Below are 12238 nucleotides of genomic sequence, written 5' to 3'. Positions count from 1 at the left end.
GGCCGCCATATTGAAAAAACACACTTTTGTAAAACTCAAAATGGGGCCTCAGGGTAAATGTTGATATGCTCAAATTTGATGTGAATGTATTCCGCAATCGATTGCGCAAAAAACATTGGGAGCCGAATTTTGAATTTCGCTTTTGCTTTTTTGCAACTTCCGGTTGAAATTTTTTCATGCTCTAAACGATCACACCGTGTGACCTTGACCTTTGATGACCTTGACCTTCATAGCGTCAAAGGTCATTGACCTTGGCTATCATTTGATACTTTGACCTTTGACCTCCGACATGTACTTCCGGTTTTATAGCTATCCGTAAAAAGCCAAATTCGCAACTTTGGACTGCTCTAGCACGTGACCTAATTAACCTAGAGGGTTAATTTTTTCGGTTTCCTAATGTGCTTCTCATGCCCTTTACATAGATATATAACAATCCTTCTTTTAAAGCAAAATTGAAATTCGTGATTTTTTCAAATTTGAGGTTTTTTTTACAATATTTGCGTCTTTTTGAGCTTGGTGTATGTATATCTTATGATCTATTTGATGTAGAACCTTGATATTTGGAATACAACTAGACACTTTGAATATGAATTCACCTATGACAAAAAAACTTATGTGGGCGTGGCACATCCGGGTTGAATTACTAATTGTTTACATTTTGGGGCTGGGGCATAACTCGCATAGGATGCGTTTGTTCAAAAAGAGACTTTGCACACAATTACCTCATCCTTTTGGCCAGTTTGTGTTAACAGCTCAGTTGTTTCAGCTTTATAGTTTCAAAAAAGGAACGGGTTTTAACATTTGGATATTTTCATTTTTCGATTTTGACCTTTGTTGACTTTTGTTGACCTATATCTTTTGACCTCTAATATGTAGGAACTTGTCATTTGGAATATAACGTAACATTTTAAATATTAATTAACCTATTCAAAAAAATTGAGGTGGGCGTGGCACTTCCGGGTTAAATTTCTCATTATTGACGTTTTTGGCCAGGGGCATAACTCGCAAAGTATACATTTATTCACAATGGAACTTTGCACACTATTACCTCAAATTTTGAGCCACTTTGTCTTAGAATTTCAATTGTTTTTGCTTCATAGTTAAAAAAAAGGAACAGGTTTTGGAAATTCAAAATTTTAAATTTTTGACCTTGACCTTTGTTGACCTTGACCTTTGTAGGATCAAACGTCATTGGCATTGGCTATCTATTTATACTTTTATATTTGCTGTCCTATGTCAACTTCCGGTTTTATAGTTGTTAGCAATTTGAAATTTTAATGGCGTATATCTCTTGATCTTGACCTTTTTAGACCTTCTCCTTTACAGGATCAAAGGTCATTGACCTTGGCTATCTGCTGATACTTTCATTTGTGAGGTCTGACGTCCACTTCCGGTATTAGAATCTTCTAAAAAATGAAAATTTATCAACTTTACACTGTTCTTGCGCTTGATCTAATTATCGTCGAAGGTTGATTTTTTCAGGGTCTTTTGCATTTTGCAACATTTGCAAAGTCCCACTCTGTGCCACGAGTGGCTCTAGTATTTTTTTGAAATTATAAAAACAAAGCAAAACGCACTGCAAAAATGAGACATAATACCATTACTAGTAATGTAACTTTTATCTTAAGAAGACAGGCCGCGTACCTTTCAGTGAAAACCTGTGCTTGGTGTCTTATAATGAACATAGAATTTAAGAATTTTAAACTTGGCTAATAAGAGCATACTTTCATCAGTAGATATACCTGCTGGTGTCATAAATAATATAACATGATCATTAAATAGTCTGATAATCCGAAAACGTAGTAATTATCCATAAATATGCAATTAACTAGATTAAGTGTTTTTCATTCTAAGACGTAGTGTCACTATCTGGAAATAGCTTTGTTAACTACAGGTGTGGATCGCCGCGTTCAAATGACCCCTTTTTCTTTGTTAAAAATAAATCAATTCATCTCTGAACACATATAGTAGCGCAAAGTTTTGTTTTAATGTGAACAATAATAACCGTGCCCTGTAGATGATTGAGACATATATATCTTACGGACCTATACACACACAAAAAAGACCAAAAAAAACAGCTGCAAAAGACTATCATATAGGTGAAAATTATATTTCTTCAAGTAAAAAAAAGTTTTTAATTCAAAATAAAAAGTGGAAAATGTCATATGTGAGCCACCGTAGATTTCTGATGAAGGAGTTTCCGTTACATTATTTCCGGTTGGAGTCTGATGTCTGGAAAAATATATTTATAAGGTAATTCTGCGGTATTACAGAATTTACTCTTGACAAAAATATGAAAAAATAAAACATTAACGATAACTATGGAAGTGTTCCGTAAATGGAATCTTCACTTGAAACATTTGTAATTAAACATTTAACAATTGACTTAGACTAGTGTCCATTGAATTTAATAATGACTGGTTTGCCCTTCCATAGATAACAATCAACTCGAAAGCTGTAATAATCGATACGCATTTAATAACCAATGAGCGGTTGGTTCACAGGCGCAGTATCGTCTGAATGACTACTACTGTTATAGGTAGAAGGATATAGGTGGTGTGTCAACAGTTAAAGTGAAGAATATAGGAGTTAAATCAAAACATAAAATGAAATACCTCAAAATTTCATTACACAGATTTTATGTACTAGTGATAATTATTTCAATTGTGGGGATACTATGTTTTTGTAAGTACACCATTTCCATTTCTTTGTGACAACTAAGATTCAAATAGTAACAGGTCAATCAGTTAATGGTAAGGAGAGAGCTTCCATAGTAAGCAAACATGCATATAAATGAGGTTGAATGGCATAACGGGATGTGTATATGTTACAGCAAATCTTTGTAACCAGTAATTACATGAAATCCCTGGAATTTTTCAATAAGTTCATGTAATCCCTGTTTCACTCAGGAATTCAATGAAACCGCTGACATTTTTGGCAGTAATTTCATAAAATCCCTGTTCCAATTTATTAGACAAATTACTAATGATTTTATCATAATTATAATTATATCCTTCTCGATATTCATACACAAAAAATCTTTTTTGGTACCGATATTGAAAATAATAATAATTTTAAACATCAAGTGAAATCAGTAGTTATTCAATTTTATTTAAAAAAGGAAATAAGAGAGCAAAAATGCGTGAAAAATTTGCGTTTTTCACCACAAAGACATACCCATTATTATTTGCTGCATAACATTGCCAAACGACTATGTTTTGAATTAATTTTTACATATCTAGATATATTCTTTAGAAATAATAAGAACTAGAGTTGTGAACAGCACTGAGCGTGGCCCGTGATACTTTGCCCGATAGCTGTAAGACTTCAAACCCTCTCAAGCCCGGTGTTGACTCGACCACTTTTAGTAAAGAGCTAAGCTAAATGAAATGTTTTGTGAAAGGGTAAATTCAATCTTGTATCAATATAACTTATCGTATGGTTATTTTAATAGCTTCATGGTAGCTATAATATACAGGTATGTGTGAAATGTGAACATTATGTGACGGAATTTCTTTACTGATATAAACATGATCTATAAGTGTCCCACCTTCAGTAGTGTAATGCTGAACAAGTTGTTGAAAACCAAATTTTTGAAAACAATTTAGTATAGACAAATGACCCTCCAAGATATTTTGGTTGAAATCCTCCATAATAACATAGTCTGAACCAGATTCTTGTAATTCAACTAATAATCAACATTGGGAGAAATAAATCTAATCGGTGAACGGGTGGTCTATAGATAACAATTACGTTAATATTTTTATCCAAAATATTCAAAGCAAATTGTTCTATATTAAAAACTTTTTGTTTTGCTTATAATATACTCTTACTCCTCCGTGCCCCTTTCCTTTCAAAAATTTGACATCTCTAGTGTCACCATAGCTGCTGCTTCGAGGATGGTGGTGAAGACGGAGATTAAGTGCTGTGGTTAGAATCCTGCTCTGTATTCTGATTCCACGGTCAATGTTTGCTAGAGACAGCCCGCTGTTTGCTTTTATTCCCTCGGCCTAACTAACACCAATAACCAAAAATGTGTGTATCTTGCAGATAGAGTTCTATTAAGGGTACAGAAAAAATTCGAACAGGTTAATGTATCAAAAATTCACTACTTTATATGAGTGTATGTTAAATCATTGTAAATGAAAATTGAAATAAAAAGTTGAAAAAAAAAGTTATTTTTTAAGTGTTAAAAGATTACATAATCAGATTAATCTGTTTATGACCCAAACTACTTCACACCTACATGTCAGTCAAAAGTTCGGTGTCTTCCCACGAAGTCACTGCTAGAAAATTACAAATTCCCAAGAAGTCACCGTTTTTGGTTTCTACATGGTTAATCAAGACCCAAGCGGTGACTTCGTGGGCATGAACCCTAAAGTTCATATGGATAGCTTCCCTATCATATTATATAACCTGTTATAACACCTGTCAATCATTTTAATCCCCACAATCTACAGATTTTTATCACATTTTTTATAAACATTTAACACTTTTATGCCTATTTTCACAAATTCAATTTTGTATTAAACTACCCATGTCACATATTGTTGAAAAGAGAAAATTGAGTTGATCCTTAATATACAAACCATATTGCTAGGAGTCAAACGAATATAAAAAAAAATCAAATTCGAAATTCAAAATTTTGTTCCAACAAACTGTAGACAAGGTTACAAGGGTTTAATAGACACCAAAATCATAAAAATCAGATAAAAAATGGAGGACTAATTAATTTTTTGCTAAAATTGGTCAGTCCGAGGCGACGGCTTATGCATCACTTCCGGTTTGCATTCTAATTATGACTGACAGACAATATATATGGTTTTTGCCAACATCTGAAATTTACACCGGAAGTGGGGGTGCCAGGCGTGATTTAAAAAAAACGGAAGTTCTCACGCAAAAACCGAAAGTGATAAAAAAATTTTGATTGTATAAATTTATTTGTATGGACATTCTGTATATGTCCTGTGAATTTCAGATCAATCGGATAATTAGCAGAGTTAGAAATTTTGAGCTTTTTTAAAAAATTTTGGATTCCAATTTTTTAAACAAAATTATTTAAGAATTGAATTTTTTTTAGCCTCACCAGATACTTATTATAACAATGAACATATTAAAGAAAATTTCAGGTACATCGGTTCATAAATAAGCCCTACAGCCTTGATGCAAAATATCTGCCCATTATGCAATGGCACACTTCTGGTTTAGCAAAAATTGAGTTTTAGATATTCATTTTTGATTCCAGGTCATTTAAAAATGTGTGATGAAGACAATTATGCTTATGCTATACGATTTTCGATTTTGTCTGGGGACGTTCCCCCCAAAAAAAAAAAATAAAAAAAAATAAACATAACGAAAACAAAGCGTGACAAATCGATAGATTGATGCAAAGAATTAAAGTCAAATTATGACAAAATTTAGAGCTTTTATGTTCCCTTTTAACGCAAGCAGACAACGCGTTTCGAGGTGCCCTTGACCCAATGTTAAAAGTTAGATTGACTTACTTGGCGGGAAAAAAACTGAGTCGTACGATTTCTCACAATTTTTCTTTAAGATCACTTCAAACTTTTCGGCATCACCATATAAATGAATCTTGTCTGTGATCAAGCCAAAAGATAGCAAAAATGAAAGTTTACTACAATTTATCAACATTGACTGTGTCACTTCACACAAAACGACTATTATTAGAGATTATGGTGATTTAGAATAATACTTCCGCACGTAAATCTCTCATTATCTCTCAATTTCAGACATCAAATTCCAAATTTAGACCATACGGCTCTGATATAAAGTTCGACTTACTTCCCTTGAGTTGAATAATGCAATGAAAAATTCATTCAGCTTGTTTCGTTTATATCGATTGTGTAGTAAAAAACAGAATACTGTTTCGTAGGTGGAGCTCATGAAAAAAAATCTTTCTAGGTACCGATATTGAAAATAATAATGTTGAATGGCGCACGGACTGAAAAATCGCAGTTTGCGTCCGTTGCTGCAGTTGCTCATGTATCACTTTCTTTTTTCGTGATCTTGTTACCGACCCGTGCGGTTAGAATTTACGGCATGCATTTTTTTTCATGCATTAATAATTTTTTATTTGAACGTATCACCCATGTTGACGACTGCAACTGATTGGATGGGACGCTCTGAATTGCAAATCGACCTTTGTATAAAACAAGGCAAATTTAATTTCCGAGTGAAAACACACTAATTTGCCCAATAACAAAACCTCTTGCTGACTACATGGAACATTTTATTTTCGTATATTAGCATGCTCATAAATACGATAAAGATTATCCATTTTGCTGAAGAGGACGTTAGTAGTATATGTGTTTTCTGATATAGCGCATCCAGTTTGATCCGGTTTTTGAGATGGGAGGTATATGTCTTTTCGGATATGACGCATTTCACTTCTGCGCAGCTTTTTCAATGCGTCATATCCGAAAAGACACAACTGTTAAAATGTATTATAACAGACTTCCCCAAACTGTTAAAAAATGTATTATAACAGACTTCCCAAACTGTTAAAAAAATATATCATAACAGATTCCTCCAAACTGTATTATAAATTACCCTAAACCACAGACAAGAATCACTAATAATAATACAGTATAAAATAACCGCATTAAAAATGTCTTTAATTTTAAAACACGAAAAAAAAAAATTCGAAGGAGACGGTTTCTTCTCTGCGCTAGCATCTCTCATCCCCAAAGTGGCCAATTTTGTCTCAAACAACAAATCCCTCATTTCCTCAAGGGCGCAAGCTCTTGGTTCTGTTGCAAAAGCAGGAGTAAATATAAGCGATGCAGTGAAAAAATCTGACGAACTTAAAGAACTGCAGCTAATAAGAGAACTAAGAAACAAGAGACTAGAACGACAAGCCCTAGAAAAACAAGGAAAAGGGTTTAAAATCATTGGATAAAAATAGCAAGCAAAAATTACAGATTGGATCCAATCTTTCAATTGTATGATCCGATTCAATATTCGTTCAACAAGAAGAAAGAGGATTACGTAATCATCTCACCATCGGTAGGGACAAAGACCCAAATAAACGGCGGAGGAAGAGTTACCTTTGAAATTAATTCGTTGTCCAATTGGTTGCTGCTTTCCGATTCCCATTTCCGATGCGGTTTCAAAATCAAAGACGCCGCTCAGAATCGAATTCCACAAACCAACACGACTTTAGAAAACAACTTCTTTCCGTTTTTATTCAGCGAAATGGTTTTGGAAGCTGGTTCAAATCCGATAGAGACCATAAAACACCCCGGCGAGTTTGACACAATGTTGAAAACGGTTCTGTATCCCAAAAACTACGATTCAGTTTCGGGATGGATTCCCGATGTCGGTGACGGAGAAGTTTTAAAAGAACCGGTCAGAACTGTAGCAAATGACGCAGACCTTGCTAGGATAAGGGTAGTTGCTAGAAACACACTGGAAAGAGTGACTCGCGGAGTAAATCACGGATTTGAAAAATGAGCGCTTCAATACAACAATGTTGTCGAGAACAACAGATGGGGTAATTACGTTAATTGGAAGTTGTATCCTTTATTTGGTCTCTTGGAACACAGAAAGGTTTCCATAGGTTTACCGTATAAAATTCATTTGCAAAGAGAAATCAACGACAACAAGATATTCTTTGGTGAAAACAACTCTGACGCAAAATTGGAAACAACGAATATCCAACTTTACATACCGGTAATCACTCCTTCCGTAGAAGTGGAAACGAGAATATTCAACTCTTTAACCAAAGACATCGAAATTGCTTTTCTTCGTCGTAATACGGTAGGTAGCATGACTTTAACTGGGGAATCCACCACGTGGCCAATCACCAACACCGTCAAACCAGCGAGATATCTAATGGTCGGTTTCAAAAACTTGCCAGACTCTCAGACAAACAACAACAACATTTTCAGAGTGGCATTGAACCATACTCAAGATCCCATCATTCGCAAAGTTCAAGTCAGATTGAACAACGATAATTATCCCAATCAACCTTTGACAATTGATCCTTCCACAAAAGATTACAACGAATTGTACAGAAACTATAAAAACATGTGCGAATTGTTTGGAAATACGTCTCGGTTTGAATTCACAGATTTTTCACTCAATCATCCAATCTTTTGTTTCGATCTGTCAGCTCATCAACAAGATCTTTTAATAACAGGGGTAAACATAAATATTCACATCGATAAAACACAAGGAGATGTGACCGGCTACTGTTTATTGCTGGAAGAAGCAAAACATTTGATTAAAATATCAGATAGAAGAATGATAAGAATTGAATAAAAAAAACACCCTTTAAAAATGAAACCATAAACTTTAGTTATGAAAATAATAGAAGCTATTGAAACGAATTCGCCGACTCTAATAACTTACAACGGTAAAAAAGTGCATATAACCCAAAAGATTATCGATAAATACAAACATTGCAAAGTCAGAGACGATATAGACTTGGAAAGAATTGATGAGAATTTAACTAAAAAAGGTGGATTTTTACCTTTCTTACCTTTAATCTTTGCTGGTTTAGCTGCAGCTGGTGCAACTGCTGGTGGAGCTGCTGGGATAGCCAAAGCTGTCAACGATAAGAAAGCTGAAGCCGCTGCAAACGTCGAAGCACGTAGACACAATTTGGCAATGGAAAGAGAAGCACGAGGAGGTTCGGGAGTAGGAGATATATTAGGGACGGTTAAAGAATTCGGACAAAGATTTGGCGAAGAAACCAAGAAAACCGTTAAAGAGGGATTAAGCAAATTAATAGATAAAATCGACACTGGAGAAATGAAGGTCAAACACAAGGGCAACGCCATATTTTTTAAAAACATACGTTCGGGCGAGGGAATCTTCCTTTCAAAGTATAAAGGCAACGGAGTGATTTTTGATACGAAAATGTAATAAATAAAAATGGGCAAGAAATTCAAACATTCGGACATATTTCCTAGTAACCCAATGCTCATGTGTATTTGCGGTAGTTCAGGTTCTGGGAAAACTCATCTCACTTTTAACATGTTGACAACACCAAACCTTTTAGATTTCGATTCTCTGTATATCTACACAACAACACCAGAGCAATCGTATTATCAATTCCTCAAAGCTTTAGAATATTTACCAAAGAAAGACGTTCAAGACATATTTCAATATTACGAAGAAAACGAAGAAGAAGTGGAAATAAAAGATATCATAGAAAACTTCATTAAATCAAAGAATCCATCTTTCAATCCAACGGATATAAAAGTTTTTCTTACGTAAAATGTTAATGATCTAGACTTGTCTAATATTGATAGCAATCGAAAGAACTTAATATTGTTTGACGACTGCGTAGCGCAAAGAAATCAAACTGTTCAACAAGAATTCTTCACCAAAGGAAGACATCACAATTGTCACTGCATATACCAATCCCAATCTTTTTACGGGATGGATTCTATGTTCATTAGAAAAAATGCAAATTGTTTTTTATTATTTGAATTAAATGATAAAGATTTATCTCAAATCATTCAGTCTATAAATCACGGAATGGATAGAGATACATTTAAAAAGGTTTGTAAAGCTCAATGGAGAAACCCAGATGATCATGGATATGTATTTGTAAATACTATTAAACCTGCGGAAGAAAGAGTTATGATCGATATATGTTAATTTTATTTTTTTAAAAATGACGGATTGGAATAATTTTTTAAAAAGAAATAGAGAATATATCAAAGCTAAGAATAAAATAAAGACCCAAGTTGAAAATAACAGATTGCAACAACTCGGATTAACGGAAAATCTACAGACTCTATTTCAACCCATATTAAAAAGTCAAGAAGATAATAAAAAGAACTCACCCCTCGTATAGAACCCAAAGCGATTGAATATAATGGTATTATAATTAAGACATTAGATGATATAAAACGTCTTTTTTCAAACCCTGACCCAGATTTACCAAAGAGCATTTCACCAATCGTTGATGATGAGGGTTTGTTGTTTAATGGTTTTAGAATAAGATTTAGTGGAAATTCACCACAATTCAAAATCGACACAAAAGACTTTATATTTACATTAACGAGAGGGTTAATAGATTTAATGAATGGCGAGGATGTTGAAATTGCCGATTACAAGGATTTAATAGCATACTCAAAATTTCTACATGCGATCAGAAAGTCAGGACCCGAAACAAGAAGATTGAAAGAAGTTGATTTATATATAACAAAAGTTATTGAGCAAGAGGAGGTAGATGATTATGCAGAAGATTATCCACCAATCATACAAGAAATAGACGAAATCGATGATATGGTGGCATCTGGACAAGGTATAACGTTTTTATCCGACAACAATAAAGAATTGCTTAATAGATTAGAAATAATATTAGCGGCCATGAAGGAAGGTCATCGATCGGACAGACAATACAACGAAGTCAATGGCATATTAAAACGGCTTTTGGAGAAAAAAATCATCACTAAAAAAGACTATATAAATGTCATTAAAAATGTCCAATAAAGAACAATTGTTCGTTATCACCTCGAATAAATCAGACATCGAATTGTCTCTAGACTACGAGTATGAACTCGATCACAATAAACAGTACGAACTGGGATTAAAGTATTTCTCCGTTTACAATTCCATTAGAAACATCAACGAAAGAAACAATCAACTAAAAATATCGACGGATAACGGAGTTACTTTCAAAACCATAAGCTTACTAGCGGGAAGCTACGAATACGTGGCCATCAACGATTACCTATCCGAATACGCAGGAAGCGTGAACGGCAAAAACAATATCGAATTCGAAGGTAATTTGAATCAGAACAAAATAAAACTTATCTTGAGAAATAACAGTCAAGTCGATTTCAACGTAGAAAATTCGTTGAATGCGTTACTAGGGTTCGATAAACGAATATACGCGCAATCGACATTGGCGCCGCACAAGGCCAACATCGAGAACGACATCGACGTGATCAACATTCACTGTAATTTGATCAACGGTGGGTTTTTCAACAAGCACAAACGCCAAATCATATACAGCATACCGACTTTTACGGTGCCGATCGGATACAGAATTATAGAGAAACCGTTTCAAACGACCTATTTACCAGTCAATTCTTTCATGATCAAAGATATAAATCTGGAAATCAAAGACGGTAAAAACAGGTTCATAGACTTTGGCAACGAAGAAATTGTCATTCAACTTCATTTAAAACAATCTTCATTCTCTTCTTGAATAGTAAGATAATCGAAATCATCAAATTCATAGTTTTCGTCAAAACTATACTCATCTTTATCGTTGTAAGGATACATAATTCCTTCACTGTTTGGTGGTTTTCTTTTTACAATTATTCAAATAACTCTAAAAACTTTAGTTTGTTTATCATTTGGAATAACTACTCCATTGGTGAAACTTTTTTCCCATGGTTTATTAAATTCGTTCGACATATCATGTCCGCTTGCTAACTGAACGTAATCTTCTACACTTATCTTATCATTAGAATAACCTTTAAACGTTTTCTTTTCTTTTAAAACACCATCAGAAGTCAAAACGATGTTGTAGTTGACTTTTGGTGCTAAACATAAACCAAATATATTCCACCGTCACCGTAATCGTTTTTACCTTTGCAATAGTCTTTTTCGGAGACCAAACCAGCTCTGTTTAGTTTTTTCCAATTTTCGGATGAAATGTACAAACTATCGGTGTCGGTATAGTATATTTCGGGTTTATAAAATCTATTTATGACGTGAATGAAATTGTTCATTATTGTTTTACTGTGAGATAAAACGAATGATCCCAAATGACTAGGTGTTAGTCGTGTAGATTTACTATCTTCGATAGTAATCTCTTTTTCTTCAATTTCTGTTTCAACAATATATTGAGTATCATTAATTTTCTCATAGGTTTTAACGCGTGAATCAAAAGTTGGCCTGTAAAGTTGCTTCATTCCATAAATGTCTAGTTGTGAATATATCTTTCTGAATTGATTTACCATACAAGGAATTACCTAATAATTTCATGCAATTACTACCCACGATATTACCTTCTCGTTTATATTTATTTCTTAAATCTCTCAAAATTAAAATATAATCTCTATAGGGTGGAGTTTTAAAATTTTCTTCGTAAACTATACCATCTAATATTCTAATAATTCGTCCACCGGCTTTCACTATTTCTTGAATATCGACCGATGTTAAAACGTCGTGACAGAAACCATTTCTGAACCTGATTTTGTTACCAGTTTCCTTTTTACCTTCTTTATTCGTGAAAGTGATTTTATCT

At 33.9% G+C, this 12238-nt stretch overlaps 2 protein-coding genes across 2 annotated transcripts in view; one reads left to right on the top strand and one right to left on the bottom strand.

Moving 5' to 3' along the window:
- Positions 1–8898: 8898 nt before the first annotated feature.
- On the top strand, positions 8899–9630 carry LOTGIDRAFT_138454 (hypothetical protein; the record flags this gene model as incomplete). Its single annotated transcript, XM_009048643.1, has 2 exons — positions 8899–9239; positions 9279–9630. The coding sequence occupies 2 exons, from the start codon at positions 8899–8901 to the stop codon at positions 9628–9630; spliced, it is 693 nt and encodes a 230-aa protein (XP_009046891.1).
- A 2244-nt stretch (positions 9631–11874) lies between these two features.
- Positions 11875–12238, bottom strand: part of LOTGIDRAFT_172060 (hypothetical protein) — a gene marked incomplete at both ends in the record, with an annotated part of 1279 nt that continues 915 nt past the window's right edge. Inside the window, one exon of the mRNA XM_009048642.1 lies at positions 11875–12181. Within this exon, the coding sequence (XP_009046890.1) occupies positions 11875–12181 (307 nt within the window). The remainder of the gene's footprint in view (positions 12182–12238) is intronic.

The sequence above is a fragment of the Lottia gigantea genome (assembly GCF_000327385.1).
Source record: "Lottia gigantea unplaced genomic scaffold LOTGIsca_126, whole genome shotgun sequence".
Lineage (NCBI taxonomy): Eukaryota > Metazoa > Mollusca > Gastropoda > Lottiidae > Lottia > Lottia gigantea.
This window is presented reverse-complemented; position numbering and strand designations above follow the sequence as displayed.